General features: G+C 56.2%; 1 protein-coding gene across 3 annotated transcripts in view; it reads left to right on the top strand.

Moving 5' to 3' along the window:
* The window catches only part of CLIP2 (CAP-Gly domain containing linker protein 2), a 72307-nt gene that overhangs the window by 41145 nt on the left and 12455 nt on the right, over positions 1-18707 (top strand). For 2 of the 3 annotated variants that reach the window (XM_049111053.1, XM_025425774.3), the window contains exons 5-11: positions 1871-1995; positions 3511-3724; positions 4654-4851; positions 5674-5777; positions 7354-7414; positions 14113-14217; positions 15835-16770. In XM_049111053.1, the coding sequence (XP_048967010.1) occupies positions 1871-1995; positions 3511-3724; positions 4654-4851; positions 5674-5777; positions 7354-7414; positions 14113-14217; positions 15835-16770 (1743 nt within the window). The remainder of the gene's footprint in view (positions 1-1870; positions 1996-3510; positions 3725-4653; positions 4852-5673; positions 5778-7353; positions 7415-14112; positions 14218-15834; positions 16771-18707) is intronic. The other variant, XM_025425776.3, reaches the window with a different exon arrangement.

The raw sequence follows: 18707 nt of genomic DNA, 5'->3' as shown, positions 1-18707 counted from the left end.
AGAATGGGGGGGGGGGGGCGGAGGATGAGTGTCCCAAGGTGGTGCTGACCTGGCGGGGGGTCAGCGCCACATCCATCCCCTTCGGAAGCCTTTCCACTGTTACTGCCTTGCTTCCATTTCTGAGGGGAGGGAGTGACAAGGCAAAGACTGGGGTCTGGGGGCAGCTGAGGATCGAGGGTGAAGCAGGGACTCCCTGGGGCAGCCAGGGGTTAGTAGTGCCACAGACCCCCACCTGGGGGTGAGGGGATCCGGGACGGTGTGGCCTGGTCGTTGTGCTCAGCTAGGATTGAAGAAACAGCAGAGTGAAGCCCACCAGACTGCCACTCACTCACTACTCTGAACCTCAGGCTCTTCCTCTAGGAGTAGGGTAATGCTGCCCACCTCATAGAGTTATGAGGTTTATATTTTTTAAGATTTTATTTATTTATTCATGAGAGACACAGAGAGGCAGAGACACAGGCAGTGGGAGAAGCAGGCTCCATGCAGGGAGCTCAATGTGGAACTCGATCCTGGGATCACGACCTGAGCCAAAGGCAGACGCTCAACCACTGAGCCACCCAGGTGTCCCCCCATATAACTCTTGACTCCCCAAAACCCTAACTACTAATAGCCTACAGTTGATGGAAAGCCTTATTAATAACGTAAGCAGTTGATTAACATTTATTTTGTATGTTACATATGTTAAGTGTGGTATTTTTACAATAAAGTAAGTGAGAGGGCAGCCCGGGTGGCTCAGTGGTTTAGCGACGCCTTCCGCCCAGGGTGTGATCCTGGAGACCTGGGATCGAGTCCCGCGTCGGGCTCCCTGTGTAGAGCTTCTCCCTCTCTCTGTGTCTCTGCCTCTCTCTCTCTCTCTCTCTCTCTTTCTCGCTCATGAATAAAGAAAGCAAGCAAGCAAGCTAGAAAAAATATAAGAAAGTCGTAAGGAAAAGACATTCAAGGTACTGTATCATATTTATCAAAAAAATCCACGTGTAAGTGGACCTGTGTTGCTCAAGGGTTGGTCAACTATATAGAAAAGTGTAATTTTAAAAAATTTAAGCTTTTTAAAAGTAATAGTCACGCTTACTGGCTTGTCTTGTGAGTGTTTTTAAATTACGGCAACATACACATAAAATCGAGCTTCATAACCATTCTTAAATGTACAGTTCAGTAATATCAAGTATATTCACATTGCTGGGCACCCAATCTACAGGTCTTTTGCATCTTGCAAAACTGAAACTCTATTCCCATTAAACAACTCCGCATTTCCCCCTCCCCCCAGCTCCTGGCGACCACCGTTTAACCATTTTTAAGGATGGTGTTTATTGACACTCTAGTGTGTGCCAGATGCTGCACATAAGTACTTAATCCTCAGGGAGAAATTTTGTTTAATATTTTCATTTAGTTATTCATGAGAGACACAGAGAGAGAGGCAGAGACACAGGCAGAGGGAGAATCAGGCTCCCCGTGGGAAGTGTGATGTGGGATAGATCCCAGGACCCTGGGATCACACCCTGAGCTGAAGGCAGACGCTCAACCACAGAGCCACCCAGGTGTCCCTCCTCAGGGAGAAAAATTAAGGAAAACAAATGCTTTTTACAGATGAAGATGCTGAAGCTCAGAGAGGTCAGGTGACTCAGCCAGGCTCACACAGCTGGTACATGGCAGAGTTCAATGCAGATCTGTCTGTGTGTCTCCAGAGGGCTTGTATGGGACAGCCCTGGGAAGCCCTGGTTCTACCCGAATCCCTCCCCACTGTCCTAGGGCCGCTCCTCTTCCTCCTCCATCTTTCCTGTCCCCTGCACACTGGAAGGGAGAGATGGGCCCATGCTGTTTCCGCCTGTGCCCACCGCATCCTCCGGACCCGACTCTCTCTGTGTGCCAACAGGTTGGCGGGACGAAGACCGGTGTGGTGCGGTACGTGGGGGAAACAGACTTTGCCAAGGGCGAGTGGTGTGGCGTGGAGCTGGATGAGCCCCTTGGGAAGAACGATGGGGCAGTGGCGGGCACCAGGTATGTTGGACTTTACCCCAGGGTATCTGGGAGGGGGCTCCTCTTCACCTGGGACGGGTGCTGGGGCATCTGAGGAAGCCGGTGTTGAGGCTCTGGGTGGCTGTGCTAGGCACCACGGTGTAGTTGCCGTCCAAAGCAGGTGGTGGGAATAGCATCCCCATTTTACAGATGAGAGAACAGAGGCCAGAGAGGTCATCGCTCAAGGTCACAGAGTCCCGGGCAAGTGCTAGGGGAGTCATTGATTCTGTGTTCCCTCTTACATGCCACATGTGCCTATGTGGGAAAAGAATGAGGGAGTGGTCCCCTGCCTCCCAGGAGTCCCCCTGGGTGACACAGGAAATAATCCCACACTGTCCAGAGCCCTGGAGCCATGCGTGGGTTCCAGGTCTCACACCCTCTCTGATTAGAGAGAACTGACTGCCAGGAATGCTGGGTAGGGTCTGGGGCGGGGGTGTGATGTTCTGGGTGAGCAGGGTCTGGCAGGGGTGTGGGGCTAAGGCCTGGTGGCCCCATTGCCTGTGCTGGCTGTCCCTGGGCTGGGTTGTGTGGCCCAGGTGAGGCCATGACAGTTCTGGAAAGGAATGGTCACCTCAGTGCAGGCCAAGCCACCAGGGGAGGAGCCATGCTTCAACCAGCTCTTGCAGGAGAGTAGGGTTTTTGCTTCTGAAGTAGGCTTGAGAAAGGTCTGCTGTGCAGGGGAGATGGCCCCAGTGAAGACCCACCTGCAGGGAGAGGTGGGATGGGGAGGCACTTTCAAGGAGAGGCAGAAGCTGGACTGGCCCAGCTCCCCAGTCTGTGTAGGATCTGTGCCCAGAGAGCTTTGAGAAAAGATAGTCCCGAGTTTCCATGACAACACTTTGCCTTCCTGTTTGCAAGATGAATGTTTCTCTCAACTCCCTCTTGCTTTCAGAATTCGGGGGGTAGGTTGGGCAGCAGCCCTTACTCCTCTCCCCAGATATCTCCTTTAGGCTTTTATTGCTCCAAACTGGGAGCCCCATGGGCCAAGGGTCATGGGGTTCCTTGGGTCTGGGGTGGCTCAGGGGCAGTCTGAAGAGTGGGGGCTGCAGATATGGCTGGGGCGGGGGCCTCTGAGTGGTGTGTGGGAGCCAAGCCCAGAAGACCAGAAGGGTTCCATCCTGGTATTGCCACTTAACCACCTGTGTGACCACAGGCAAGCTCCTCAACCTCTCTGAGCCTAAATCTCTGCATCTGTGGAATGTGGATAAGAGTAGAGTGGCTGGGGATAGAGATGAGCACTCATGTAAGGGGATGGGCACAGAGTGGGTGCTGGGTCATTGTTGTACCCCCGCTAAATATGCCCGGTGGTTATTTATGTCTGTGGGGAATCTCAGGCCCTACTTACCTCTGTTCCTTTTCTGGGAGTCCTGCCTATTGGTCATGGGGTGAGGGTGTTAGGGCCCTAAGGACAAGCCCCCATCTCTGCTGGGGGAGGCTAGGGATGGCTCCGGGCTGTGGGGCTGTGATGGCAGTGTGGGTCTCTCCTGCCTCCCCCAGGTACTTCCAGTGCCCACCAAAGTTTGGTCTCTTCGCGCCCATCCACAAGGTAATCCGCATCGGCTTCCCATCCACCAGTCCGGCCAAGGCCAAGAAGACCAAGCGCATGGCAATGGGTGTCTCAGCACTGACCCACAGCCCCAGCAGTTCCTCCATCAGCTCTGTCAGTTCTGTGGCCTCCTCTGTTGGGGGCCGGCCCAGCCGCAGTGGACTGGTGAGGGTGGAGCTGGGGAGGGGGACCCTGGGGTGTGTGTGTGCATGCAGGGTGGAGGGGAGGGTAGGGACAGAAAGATCCGGGTGTTCCAGTCTCCCCTGACTTGCTGGTGGGATTTTTGAACAAAGGTGAAAGCTTAGGGGCCCCCATCTGGCTCAGTCGGTAGAGCATGCGATTCTTGATCTCAGGGTTGTGAGTTCAAGCCCCATGTTGAGTGTAGAGCTTACTTAAAAAAGAAAAAATAAGATGAAAGTTTGTATCTTTTATTTTTATTTTAGGATTTTATTTATTTAAGAGACAGAGTGAACAAGAGAGAGAGAGCACAAACAGCAGGAGGGGCAGAGGCAGAGGGAGAAGCAAACTCTCCGCTGAGTAGGGAGTCTGACGTGGGGTTCGATCTCAGGACCCTGGGATCATGACCTGAGCCAAAGGCAGACACTTAACCAACTTAGCACCCAAGCGCCCCAAGTTTATATCTTTTAATAGGAAAGATTGATCCACTTACATTTGTTGTAATTTTTGTATTACTGATGTATCAGTAGCTTAACTCCTTTCCTGGGAGTTAAGGAGGGTCATACAGATATTGGACAGGTAGTATTGGTGGAGGGCAGGTGCAGGGCAGAGAGTTAGGGGTTGCTACAATCACCCTGAGCGAGGGGGGCTGAGTGAGGCTGCCCTGCTGGGCACAGGGCCTTCTGTGCACACTGCATCTAGGTTGGGAGTCTAGGATGTGTGAGGAAATCCACCATGAGCCCAGAGGCTGTGACTCTCCTGAGGGCCAAGAGTTCCCTGGATCTCAAACATCATGATCCCCCCACCCCCTGTGTAGTGCATCTAGGAGCAGGACCCTGGTAGATGAGGCACTGGAGCTGTTGCCCCGATGGTGCTGCCAATCCCTGAGACCTGTCTGCCCCCATGCCTCCCCACAGCTCACAGAGACCTCCTCGCGCTATGCCCGCAAGATATCCGGCACAACTGCCTTGCAAGAGGCATTAAAGGAGAAGCAGCAGCACATCGAGCAGCTGCTGGCTGAGCGGGACCTGGAGCGGGCCGAGGTGGCCAAAGCCACAAGCCACATCTGTGAAGTGGAGAAGGAGATCGCCCTGCTCAAGGCGCAGCACGAGCAGGTGGCTGGGCACGAGGGGTTTGGGGGGGGTTGCCCAGAGGGTACCGACAGCCTCCCCGGGTCAGCCTTGTGGGCCACCCTCATGCAGAGAACTGGGTGTGTATGGGGAATCCTAAGAGGATAATGACAACGATGATGATGATGACTCCTCCTCCTCCTGATGATGGATCCAGAACCTGGATATATCATGCTTTTTCCTACTTAGAATAGGAGCATTTTCTAGGTCATGGAAAATTCTTCCATTTTCGCAGCCACGTTGCCATCTATTGTGGTCTGTGTCCTCACCAACGTGGCCAGTCCCCTGCGGTGGTTCCAGTTACTCACTTTGTCTAAATATACTCATGTACACATTTTTTGCTGTACAGCTGTCCACATTTCAGATCGTTCTTTCAAGGGCTTCTGGGAAAGGAGCCCTTGCCCGTAGACTTGGTCTGCTACTGTCACTTGCTTACTCTTTCCTGATATAGACATTCATTTCCTACGTGAAATGAATCCCCATCCCCATTTGGAGTCTGGCTTGGCCCACCCTCAAGTGCTGGACTGATTAAGGCCAGGCTTCCGTGTGCTGCCTTCACAAGACAGCAGGTCATCAGCCCCTGGGTATTGAGGGATGTGGTAGGTGCTGGGGTGCTGGCTATTGGGTGCAGGTGGACCTGAGGTGCCCGCTCACGTTCTGTGCCCAACCAGCCGGTGGGGGTGTGCAGGTGGTCGCAGCGGCCGACCTGGCTCCTTGCATCACTCCGCCTCTCTCGCGGCCCTTCCCCACCTGGACCCCAGTCCCAGGAGGAGGCTGACACTGCCCTGGCCCTCACTCGGGGCCCAGTATGTTACAGAAGCCGAGGAGAAGCTGCAGCGGGCTCGGCTGCTGGTGGAGAGTGTGCGGAAGGAGAAGGTAGATCTGTCCAACCAGCTGGAGGAGGAGCGGAGGTATGCGCCACCCCTGCCCTAGTCCTGGGGGGCATTGGACCTCTGCAGGCCTGCCCTTCATCTGTAAAGTGGGGTGACGATCCCCATCCCTGCAGGCTTGAGAAAAGCACCCCACATGGTGCTAAACATACAGGAGTCACCACATTCCTCCGCTGTACTCCTTCCTTCCTGCCTGAGTGGGGGAGAGGCTTTGGGGCTCCTGCCTTCCTAGCTTGTGGAGTGCATCCTGAGGGGAACACACGAGGGGGGGCCCCCTCTCATGCCAGCTGCATCTGCAGAGCACCCTGCTGGGCTGGGAGCCGTGCATGGAGCTCCCAACTTGGCTGTGTCAGAAGACCGAGGCTCCAAGAAGCAGCTACAGAAGGCCCCTGGAAATCCCTTGCTTCTAGATGTCAGTCAGCCCCTGCTGAGGCCTTCCCTGTGTTGGCTGTTACAGTCTTACCATGAGCCCGGGACTGGGGTGTTGCTTCCATGTGACAGAGGAAGCAGCTGAGGCTCACAACAGGCGAGGGGTTTGCCTGAGGCCACGGGCCAGTTGGCGATGACACCCGTTCTTTCTGTCCTGCCCCTGTAGCCGGTGGAGCTGTTTCCCATATGTGGGGCCTCTGGCCTGACTTGGTCCTGGGTCCTCTGGTGAGACAGAGCCTATGGGAGACAGGGCCTCTCCTGGCCCAGGGCCTCTCCCTGGCCCCTAGCTGACACCCAGATTTCTGGGGCCCCCTCTGTCCCCCCGCACTGCCTCATGCAGCCCCCACCCTTTGCCCCCACCTTGGGGTTGTTTGGGGGCTTCCAGCCGAGGCCTGTGAGCCACAGGCTGTTGTTACCGTCTGAGTTCAAGAGAGAAGCGCTTATTTATATCTGCCTGAGACTGTTTTTGGGGCCCACACATCTGGTTCCCATGGCGACATGCAGGATGCTGACAAGCAAAAGACTTGAAGATGTCCTGGGGTTTGCGTTCCAGAGGGACCTGCGTCCAGGCCCCTGGACATGCTGGGTGGCCTTGGGCAGGTCTCTGGGCCTCCGGGTCCCCATCTGTGTGCTGGGAGCTGTCAGGAGGCCACAGAAAGAGCAGCTTTGTGAGCCATAAGGCGCCTGTGTCTCCCTTATGCTGTCTTGGCGCTCAGGAGGGTGAACATGTCTCCCCGAGGGTGGCTTCCACGCCTGCAGCAGGGCTGTGGGGGGGCCCTGATCAGGGAGCAGCCCCAGGACCCTGGATTCTGATTTTGAGGGGCGGGGATGAGAATGAGGTTGGCAGGGCAAGAGCGCACCCCCCACCCCTCTCTCCCCACCGCACAGTGGCTAGCACCCCCGATCTTCCCTTGTCCTCCCACCCAGTCCCACAGCGGCCCCAGGGAGGAGGGATGTTGCCTGACAAACCCCCATTTAGAGAGGCTGAGGGTCTCAGAGTAGAAGTCGGGACGTCTGGAGGTGCTGGGAGGCTCTGTCCCCATCAGCTGGGGCTCCTGGACGGTGCCTTCTGCGCAGTCTCAGCACGGCCTTGGGGTCAGTCTCTGCTGCTGGGAGGTGAGGCCCACTGCTCTGGGCCCAGCCCGCTCAGCCCCCTCTCCCCCTGCAGGAAGGTGGAGGACCTGCAGTTCCGAGTGGAGGAGGAGTCCATCACCAAGGGAGACTTGGAGGTAATGGTCAGAGAACCGCCCCGCCCCTGCCCCTCGCTCTACTCTGCTCCCCGCGCCCCGCCCTGCAGGGCAAATGGTCCCAAGGGCCAGGCAGCAGCTCTGGCCTCCCTGGGAGGGGGCTGGGGACATTTCAAGGGAGAAAACCAGAAGGGGCCCCCGGGAAAAGTCATGAGAGACTGGGGTGTCAGAGGTGGGGATGGCTCAGCTCCCAGAGCCCCGGAGGGGCCATGGTTCCTTTGGTTTGGCAACCAGATGGGATGGACCAAGGGAAGCCAGAGGACCAGGCCTGAGGACATAGTGGCTGGACTCCCCTGTCCCTTCCTTCTTTGTTGGACAGTAGCCTTAAAGGTATCCCTTGGGTCCTTCATTTGTCTTGGATTCTAGGAGAAATTTTAGCTGGAAGTAGCTTGTTGTTGGGTCTCAGAACTCAAAGATGGCAAAACAGTCCTGGGACCAGGACCCAGGACTCCTGGCTCCTGAGCTCAGCCCGTGAGGATGAGCCCTTACGGCCCCTCCTCCATTACCATACCTGGACAGGTGGACAGGTGATCTGGTAAAGGTGAACCTTTCACTCTCCATTCCACCCCACCCTCTCTGCGCCGAGGGACTGAGGGTGCTCCCATCAGTTAGTGAAAGCTCCCTACCACCCCCAGCTGTCCTCACCACACCACAGATTTCAGGGCTTTCAAGGCCACAGTTGGGTAGGCAGGAATGCCTCACGGTCATTGTCCTCCAGCTTCCTGGGAGGTGACAAGGGATGAGGATGCCTTGCTGCCAGCTGGGGCAGGGGACAGTGATTTCAGCCCTCTATACGTTGGCCTGACCCACACTGGCCCAACTGGGTCAGTGATTCTCAGACTTGAGAATTGGCGTGTTCAGACAGGGTGCTGAGCCCAGCCCCAGGGTGGCTGTTTAGAGGGTCTAGGTGGGACCCTGAGAATTTGCATTTCTAGCAAGTTCCCAGGGGATGCTGCTCTAGGGGCCATACTTTGGGGATCCCTGCACTAGACCATTTTTTTAAGATTTTATTTTTAAGAAATCTCTGCACCCCGCATGGGTCTCAAACTTACAACCCCAAGATCAAGAGTCGCAGGCTCCACTGACTGAGCCAGCCGTGTGCCCCTGACTAGATCATTACCGAGCTCAAATTGGAAATTATGGTTTCTGATTTTGTGAAGGAGCTGCCTTAGGAGCCCATGACATCACTGCCCAGCAAAAGTGTGCCTCTGGTTGTCCTGTCCCTGGATGACCCCGGCTAGGGGAGGGACATGTGTGATCTGCATAGGGTCACTGCCAGCTGCCCCTCATGGGGCAGTTTTTGCCATCTGCACTTACAGGATGGATGTCGGGGTACAGCCCCGATGTAGAAGCTTTAGCCCAGCATAGGACGTTCTCTTGTACGTTTAGCCAAGGAGACAGGTCACGTGGTTGCATGTGGCTGACTTTCCTGTTGAGTGGCTGCCCTCTTGCGGGGGTTGCCGTGGGCTTTTGGAAAAAAAAAACACCTGTGCCTGCAAGGGACAGAGACCCCTGCTCCATTCCACAGGAGGTTTACTGAAAGTCTGTAGGGACCTATCACCAGCAGTTCAAGGACCCAAAGCAAGAAATAGCATCAGAAGCCAAACCCATTCTTTCTCTGCTCAGAGGCGTCCCTCTTCTCTTGACTCGTGGTCAGGCTGCAGTCTGTCTGTCTCTCTCCTTGTGTCTCCTGGGCTCCTGGCACATTTGCTCCCTTCTCCTGGCCACGCACCCACCAGCCTCCTGGCCCCGCCCAGGCTCCAGCACCCACCTCCTATAGCACTCATCTTTGTCCCCTGGAGAGAATCTGATTGGTTCCACAGGCTAGCCAGTGGGCTGGCTGGCTTTGGATCAGGTCTGCATCCCAGCACCTTCAGCTCCAACTGGGAGAGGCTGGGAGAGACAATGACAGACAGTGACAGTCTGTCAAGGGGCACTGGGGTCCCCTTGCTGCTGTTTTTACTGTGACCATATTCATAATGACCAGAATACAAATGATCCCAAAGTTCCACTCATCCCCACCCATCTTGAGAGTCAAAAATAAAACCCAGAACATTCCTGTGAGCTCCTGGTGTCCCTCCAGCTGTCACCCCATCTCTCTGCTTGTCCTCCTCCTGGCCTCACTCCCCAGTTCCAGCCTCATAGTCTCCTTCTTGATTTCTAAATGTTGGCCTGTCCCAGGGCCCATGTGCCCCTCTGTCTACGGTGTCCCCCAGAGCTTCCCGTCTGTGTCATTTGGGGTCCTCTGTGAGCTCACGATTCCCTCAGTCTCCCCCTGAGCACCCCACTGGTGTGCCTACTGGACATCTCCCCCAGGAGGAGGGAGGGACGGGCACCTGTGGCAGTTTCCAGAGGCTGCTGTAACAAATGACCACAATTTGGTGGCTTAAAACAATGCAAACTTATTCTCTCACTGTTCTGGAAGCCGAAGTCTGAAATCAAAGGATGAGCAGGCTTGGCTCCCTTTGGAGGCTCTGGGGGAGAATCTGCTCTGTGCCTCTCTCCCAGCTCTGCTCAGGACTCCTTGGCTTATAACTGAGTCACTGGCTGTCCCCACATGGCCTTTGTCCCTAGATGTCCCTGAGTCTCTGACTGGGCCTTCAGATAAGGACACCAGTCACTGGGTCTGAGGTCTACCTTAATTCAATATGACTTCATCTTAACCCATCACATGTGCAAAGACTCCCTCTTCCAAAACAAAGTCCCATTTGGAGGCTCCAGGTCACTGTGAGGTCTAGGGGGGGACACCACTGAGCATCCCAAATGTAACATGTACAGAACACCCGCACCCTGCCCCCCATCTCAGCAGTTGGCCCCACAATCCCACAGATGGTTGCTCAGCTGACTCATCCCTCATCTCTCCATCAGAAATGCTCCTGACCTTGCCCTAGCCTCTGAAACCCTCTTCCTCCCCATGGCCACCTTTCTAGGCCAGGCCCCAACACCTTGCCCTGGACACCCGCGCCAGCCCCTCCTTGGCACCTCCCGTGTCCTTCCACTGGCCATTCTCTGCACTGAAGCCAGATAGCCTTGAAAAATATAGCTTTGTAATTTTCAATGCTGGGAAATTTTAAGCCTATGCATAAGTAGGGAAGAAGGCATGATGTGTGAGCCCTCATCCTTTGCCCATCAGCCGGCTTCAGTGATCATGTCAACCCCGGCCAGTCTTGTTCCCGCCATACCCACACCCACAGCCCCCTCTCAATGTTAGTTTAAAGCAAACTGCTGACCAAATCTCTTAAAAAGATAAACCAGACCCTGCCCCTTCCCTGCTCATACGTCTGGTGCCAGGACCCCAGGTAAAGGTAGGCTCTTCCAAGGTGTCCCAGAGGAGACCGTGGGGGGACCCAGCCCTGCACACCCGTGTTCTGAGCACGTGGAGCTTGTCTGTCCCTGGACACCCCAAGCTCTGTCTGCCTCTGAGCGGCTCCTTTGCTAATTCCTGCTTCTCCTTCAGGGCTTACCTTCAACTGTATTTTTCAGAGAGGCCACTTTTTTTTTTCTTTTTTAAAGATTTTATTTATTTGATGGAGAGAGAGAGAGAGAGCTTGAGCACATAAGCAGGGGGAGCTGCAGACAGAGGCAGAGGGAGAAGCAGACTCACCCTGAGCAGGGAGCCTGACTCAGGGCCGGATCCCAGGACCCCAGGATCATGACCTGAGCTGAAGGCAGATGCTTAACCGACTGAGCCACTCAAGTGCCCCAGGGAGGGCACCTCTGCCTCTTCATTTTGTGTCCATCTATTGCTCCCCACCCCCAGCTCTATTCTCAGCTCCAACCCTCCTTGCAGTGTACGCCCCTGGGGGATAGGGACCCTGTCTCTTTCCTGCACCTTTATGTCCTCCCTGCCTGAACAGGGCAAGAGCACAGGGAAGGTGCTTCTCCTGGAGTGGGAATCCCAGGTCACAGGCTGGGTACAGGCTGTCTGGTTCTTGAACAGATGTTTGCCACGTTGCACCCTGAGAATGTGTGTGCTCCTTCCCGATGATGCCCGAGCGGGACGTCAGGTCACCGCCTTAGGCTCGACCTTACTGGTGCTCGGTGGTTGTTGATGAATCGATCATCCAGGGGTTCTGTGTATCAATGTTGCTAATTAAATAGCACATGTTAGTCTTCACTTGCATGGGAGTGCCGACGGTAACAGGGAGGGCTGGGCTTGACGCAGAATCAGCTCTGTTGATTTGTGTGGTATGAGAACTAAAGAGAGGTCAAGGGCAGTGAGTGACGTGTGCCTCTGACCTTCAGGAGCCCCTGGTGCTACTGTGGAATCTCCTCCCCTAGTTAACGATTCCAGCCTTTGCCTTCAGTTACCCAGAGGGTATCCCGAGGTGGGAGCTCTGCTTCGCAGGGGTGTGGACACAGTGTCTCTGAGGAGAGGCAGGGCTGCAGGTGTGGAGCGTAGGCAAGGCTTGGCCAAGCTCCTGGATTTGAGCTGCAGCAGGTAAATGGGGATCCCTCCCAACAGGAGCCTCCTTCAATGGTCCATGTTGCTGCTGAAAATCTGTGGCCCGCCTCCATGGAGTCCAGCTGGCTCAGGGGACAGTGGTCTGAGTGCCAGGCCTGGCGCTGCCCCGAGTTGCTGAAGCTTTGTCTCTCCGGAGTAGTCGCTCCCTCCTGTGAAATGGGGAGACGGCTGAGACACCCTTCATGCGTGGGTTAGGTTCTAAAGTTAGCGCATGAGACAGAAGTTGCATCCACCCTTATGCTGCCTCCAGCACCTTGACCGTGGGCATGGGTTTATGAATGTCAACTCCAGGGAGCTTGAGAGCGAGAAGCAGGAACGACATGATGGCCCCACTGCTTGCACCCTGGGCAGTGTCCCAGGAGCAGATGGGTAGCCAGATCATGCACCCCACCTAAAATGTAGCCTTAGGGGTGGTTTTCCATCCCGGATTCCCGTGGTTGAATTTATCTTCATTAAGCAAACATCTGAAGCAACTCCACTGGATTCCACCATGGAGACCCCAACCCGCAGACCAGGAGGCTAGAAGTTTGGTTGATATGGCGCGGGTAGGAGGGGTATTCTTTTGGGAGACCCAAATAAAGCTGTCTTGGAATTGGGAAGCTGGGGGGGTGGGGGGCGGTGCTTTTTCTTGCTGCAGGGCCAGCAGCACATCATATATGATCCTGCGCCCCCTAGCGTGGGTCCTGGGCTGAGCTGAGCTGTGGAGCCCACCCTCTATGGGGGAGAAGGGTGGAGACCACCCCCTGACCCCTCCCACCCCGGGGCTGACATCCAGACACCATTGTCAGTCTGTAATTTCCTGGAATAGCCTGCGCATGGCTGCTTGTTAGCACTGTGGCACGCTGCCCTCTTGAGAGAGGGAAACAGAGAACTTTTGTAGTTGTTCTGTTAGGAAAATTCGCAGAGATAAGATCATAGGCCAAAGCACATAAACATCTCTCTAGCTTTGTAGGAATCGCAAGTGTTCCTCCGATGGGTTTACATGTCCCCATCACCCTTGCTAGTGACGGGTATGCGTTCTTGTTTTTATGCCCGTGTGCAGTGTGGCTAAGTCCTGCCTCTTCAGACTGGCAGTACAGATTTGCTTTATTTACTTTTTTAAAGATTTTATTTTTATTTATTATAGAGACACACACACACACACAGAGAGAGAGAGAGAGAGGCAGAGACACAGGCAGAGGGAGAAGCAGGCCCCATACAGGGAGCCCAACGTGGGACTCGATCCTGGGTCTCCAGGATCACACCCCAGGCTGCAGGCGGCGCTAAACTGCTGCACCACGGGGACCGCCCCAGATTTGCTTTAAACTGCTTCTGCTGGAGGCTGAGGAGGACCCTCTGGCTTCTCCTTACGATGAACTCAGGCTCCAGATTGCCTCGGGTGCCCTGGAGCCAGCTCCCTTGGCCCCTGCCACCCTTGGAAATCTGTTATGAGAAACCCAAATGCCAGCCTGGATGTCCTGAGAACGTCTGGCTTCATGAACGTGGGCAGCTAAAACAAAAGTGTTCTTATGGTTTGGGGACACCAGGCATCCTCCACGGGGGGGTGGGGGGGGGAGCCCTGAGGGCTCTGGGGACATGCCGGGCTCAGCCAGAGCACCAGGGAGGCCAGGCTGGGAGAATCAATGGGGTAGAGATATTTTTTCAAACCTTCCCATTCGATTGGTTCTTGCACCTTCAGCTCAGGCCTGGGGGCTGGAGTCCTGGGTTCATTTACTGACCCATCCATCTGGGGAGCTCTGGTGTGCAGGACCCTATGCCTAAAATGAGCAGCAGCCTAATGGGGAGCAGAAGTAGGCTGGGGCCCCTCTCCAGAGCTGCAAGGGGAAGAACCCCCTGCGGGTGACCGAAGGGAACCAGATGCCCTGTTGCTACCCTCTCCCGGGTGGGGTGGCTTGGGCCGGGTTGCTTCAGCCCCTCCTCTGCCATTAAACAAACCTAGCTGGGGACCCAGCAAGGGGCAGCGGCAGGCCCAGCCCGTCCCACCTCCCCAGATCATCTTTCCCCAAGCCGCCTCCTGTCCTTGACCTGCTCTCCTGTCTTGTTCACGGAAGATGACGCCGCCTCTCTCTCTCTCTCTCTCTCTCTCTCTCTCTCTCTCTTTCTCTCCCCCTCTCTCCCTCTCCCTCTCTCTCTCCCTCTCCCTTTCTCCCTCCGGCTTCCTCTGCCCTGTACTTCTCTCCCCTGGCCCGCCTCCCACCCGCCCCGGGTGGACCAGACCCAGACGCAGCTGGAGCACGCACGCATTGGGGAGCTGGAGCAGAGCCTGCTACTGGAGAAGGCGCAGGCCGAGCGGCTGCTCCGCGAATTAGCCGACAACAGGGTAACGCCGCCTGCGTCCCCCCACTGCCCCCTGCGGCGCCTTGGCTCCTTCTCGGCTCCTTCGGCTTCTCTGTTTTATTATTTTCTCTGTCTTTGGCTGCTATCCTCATTGTGTTTCGCCTTTTGCGCCCCTCCTAGAAGGAAAGTCGTGGTTTAGGGACAATTTTCCACCAAGGAGGAGGGGGTCGGGCTCTCCCGGACCGGACCGTGTGCTCCAGCTTGTGATCCCCTGGCTGGGAATGTCCTGTGAGACCCTTCCCCTCCCTCCCTCCCCATGCATTGCCTAGACAAGGCTTTGTCAAGTTCAGAAATGGGATGGGGGTGGGGCTCTTGGGAATGGTTTGCCCCTTAGATGGGCAGGTGCAGTGACAACCTGTCCACACATGCCTTCCTTCTTCCCCAGCTGGGAGGCTGAGGAAGGTGGAAGGTCCGGGGGACTGCAGATCCAGGTTTCTGTAGCCTAGGGCGGGGGGTGTTAATTATGGTGGTGGGAGGGGCTAGCCTGAAGGGCCTGGGGCTTTAGGGGTGTGGGGGTATCTCTAGGGCATGAGACTCTGTGTCAGACCCAGGGTTGGGGCTGCTGAGATACAGGAGATCAAGGAGAGCTCTGTTGGGAGTGAGGTCCCGCCAAGTCCCAAGGCTGGGTCTGGGCCCTGGGGCTGGCCTCCTGTGCAGGCAGACATGTCCAAACAGCTGGCCAGCCCGGCCTGGCTGCAGTCCTGGCCATGGAGCTGAATGGCTTGCGGTGATTGGTTTAAACCACCTGAGTGGGGTGGGGGTGGGATGAGCAATGGTCTGTTTCTGCAGGTCGGCCTCAGCACATGAGTGAGTGTGTGCATGTCTGGAGACACACAGCGGTCCCTTTGCACATGCTGGCCTTTATAGGGTGACCCTGTGTGCTTGTGCAGTATGCGCACATACACATGTGGATGCTGCTCTGCAGAAACCCACCCAGGCACCGTTGACGGGCTGGAGCCCCCCCTACCCCAAGGCACCTTGATCTAAGGTTCAACCTGATTATAAAAACAAAAACAGATTTACTAAACTACAGGTCACCTTGAGAAACAGACGTCTTTTTTCCAAGTTAATAAAAGATTTAAAACTTGTATCGTTTCCAAATCTGTGACCCTCATCATGACCCGGATGGGTTTTTGGAGGATGAGGCCTCTGATCTCAGTTACCAGCAGGAGGTGGGTCTGGGAGCACTGATTTTGTTCCGCCTTTGGCCTTAAACCAGACTCTTCTTTGGCCACCTGCTCCAGACAGGCCCTCTGTGAATCGACCCATTCCGGCCGCAGACCCGCCCAGAGCAAGATAATGCCAAATTCCCTCCTAAAGAAAGCCAGAACCCCAAATGGGTGCTTTCTTTTAACCACAGATTTGTCCTGAGCCACATAGGGCCACAGGGACAGTCAGGTCCTCGAGTCACCAGGCTCCAAGCCAAGGGAGTGTCTCTGGAGGCTGTGGTGGGCAAGGCTGCTGAGGACAGCTGGTACTCTGAGGGGGGTGGAGGGTAGGGAGGTGGCGCCCTTCCCTTCCATGAACCCCACCCCACCCCTTCCCCCCATCAGGGCTGGGGGCCGGCCAGCCGACCTCCATCTCCCTCTCTCCCCGGCAGCTGACCACGGTGGCCGAGAAGTCGCGGGTGCTGCAGCTGGAGGAGGAACTGAACCTCCGGCGCGGCGAGATCGAGGAGCTGCAGCAGTGCCTGCTGCACTCGGGCCCACCGCCTGCCGACCACCCCGAGGCCGCCGAGACCCTGCGGCTGCGCGAGCGGCTGCTGTCCGCCAGCAAGGAGCACCAGAGGGAGAGCGGCGTGCTGCGGGACAAGTACGAGAAGGCGCTGAGGGCCTACCAGGCGGAGGTGGAGAAGCTCCGGGTGGCCAACGAGAAGTACGCGCAGGAAGTGGTGGACCTCAAGGCCAAGGTCCAGCAGGCCACCAGCGAGAACATGGGGCTCATGGACAACTGGAAGTCCAAGCTGGACTCGCTGGCCTCGGACCACCAGAAGTCCCTGGAGGACCTCAAGGCCACCCTGAACTCGGGCCCGGGTGCCCAGCAGAAGGAGATCGGGGAGCTGAAGGCCGTGATGGAGGGCATCAAGATGGAGCACCAGCTGGAGCTGGGCAACCTGCAAGCCAAGCATGACCTGGAGACGGCCGTGCATGTCAAGGAGAAGGAGGGGCTGCGGCAGAAGCTGCAGGAGGCCCAGGAGGAGCTTGCGGGGCTGCGGCAGCACTGGCGCACACAGCTGGAGGCGCAGGCCAGCCAGCATCGGCTGGAGCTGCAGGAGGCCCAGGACCAGCGCCGCGATGCCGAGCTGCGGGTGCACGAGCTGGAGAAGCTGGATGTGGAGTATCGGGGCCAGGCGCAGGCCATCGAGTTTCTCAAGGAGCAGATCTCCCTGGCAGAAAAGAAGATGCTAGACCACGAGCTGCTGCAGCGGTCGGAAGCCCAGAGCAAACAGGAGGCCGAGAGGCTGCGGGAGAGGCTTCTGGTCGCTGAGAACAGACTGCAGGCCGTTGAGTCCCTATGCTCTTCCCAGCACAGCAACGTAGGCAGATGCTTCTCCTGCTGGGCTGGGGGTGGGGGTGGGGGCGGGAGCAGGGGTGGGGCAGGGTGGAGGGGGAGGGGGGCACAGGCATGGGGACCCCAGCATTGGCTGCCACCTTCTTCCCAGCCAGGCACATGTGAGAACAGAGGGTCCCTCTCATCCCTCCTCAGCAGAGCAGCATGACCGTGGGGACCCAAAGTAGCCAGAGCTGACCTGGCTGCATCTCCACCCGGGGCCTAGAGAGATGGTGTATCTCGCTCAGCACAGGGCATAGGCTTCCTCCCTATTCTCTGCTTCCTCCAGATGTGTCCCATTGTGCAGGCTCCTGGACACCCCCCAAGGCGCCAGCACCAGGAGTTCCATGGGGGTCATATGGTGTGGAGGGCAAGCCCTGCCCACCCCAGGTGATGGCAGGGGTGGGGGTGTCCCATCTCCAACATGAGTGCCAACCTAGGTGACCTGAGGGCAGCCCCCTTTTGCCAGTCCTTTTTTTTTTTAAAGATTTTAAAAATTTGGGATCCCTGGGTGGCGCAGCGATTTGGCGCCTGCCTTTGGCCCAGGGCACAATCCTGGAGACCCGGGATCGAATCCCACGTCGGGCTCCCGGTGCATGGAGCCTGCTTCTCCCTCTGCCTGTGTCTCTGCCTCATTCTCTCTCTCTCTCTCTGTGACTATCACAAATAAATAAAAAAATTTAAAAAAAAAAGTTTTTAAAAATTTACTTACTTGAGAGAGAGAGAGCATAAGCAAGGTGAGGGGCAAAGGAAGAAGCAGACCCCATGCTGAGCAGGGAGCCCAACGTGGGGCTTGACCCTGGGACCCCTGGCATCATAACCTGAGCCAAAGACAGATGCTTGACTGAGCCACCCAGGTGCCTATTGCTTTTGCCAGTGCTGATGAGACAGCAACAGTCCAATGGCCCGAGTGTGGAGGGTCCCCCGAGTGGGCGCTGGGAGGCTAGAGGGGCATAGCTCTAGAGAGGCTGTTGCCACCAGTATTGGTTCTGCTCCAAATCTAGAAGTCCTCCAAACAAAGTCCTCCAAATGGCTCAGCCCGCTGGGGAGGCCAAGGCTTGGGTGGCTGTGTCCCCACCAGCCTAGAAGGGCCTTTTGAGTAGCTCTGACCAAACTTTGTACCAAGACCTGCCTCACCTTTTCTTAACTCTTACAAGGTCGATGTTGGCTCAGTTTCATAGGTGAGCAAAGCAAGACTGAGACAGAAACTTTGCCAGGGTTCAAGTCCAGCTCCACTGCTGGAGGGCCGACAGAGGGTGCTCAGGGTGACATGAGGCAAATCCTATATGAAGAACAGCAAGCAGTATGATCGTTGCCTCGATACAGGCCCCAGGGCTTCTTGACCTTCCCATTTCCCTTGTGCATTTGCACTAGGATAACTTCTAGCAGTAAGTGTTCAGGAGCCTCAAGTACAGATGCTTTTTTTCCAAAAGCTCTCCCTGTGTCCTGCCATGCCGTCCCACTGTGGCAGCCGTCCCATTGTGGCAGCCATCTCTTCTGCCCTCTTCTCCCAGGGAGGGACCATTTTTAACAAGTGCTCTCCCAGGATCCTGGGCAGAGGGTAATGGAACAGCCCCAGAGCAGCTTATGTGCACATGGCCTGGTTGGCTGCTCAGAGCAGAGAGGGTCCCTTAGCAGAGGAAGTTTTGGACTGCTGTGGTTCCCTCGGACAGCCCCCTTCCCCTCAGTTGCCTCACAGACCTTAGGCCAAGGAGTGGGCGATGACCTCAGGAAGGCCCATCTCTGGATTTCCACACACATGGAGCCTCGCTCTGGACCCACATGACTCTCAGATGCAAAGGTTTAAGTGCAGGGACAACTGGCTGAGACTTAAAAAGGGTTGGGATGTGTGAACAGAAGTATGAGAGGTGGTTGATGGAGGTGACTGCCTACTCAGCTCTGTGCCACCCTGATCTGCTAACT

Source organism: Canis lupus, chromosome 6 (assembly GCF_003254725.2).
Source record: "Canis lupus dingo isolate Sandy chromosome 6, ASM325472v2, whole genome shotgun sequence".
NCBI lineage: Eukaryota > Metazoa > Chordata > Mammalia > Carnivora > Canidae > Canis > Canis lupus.
This window is presented reverse-complemented; position numbering and strand designations above follow the sequence as displayed.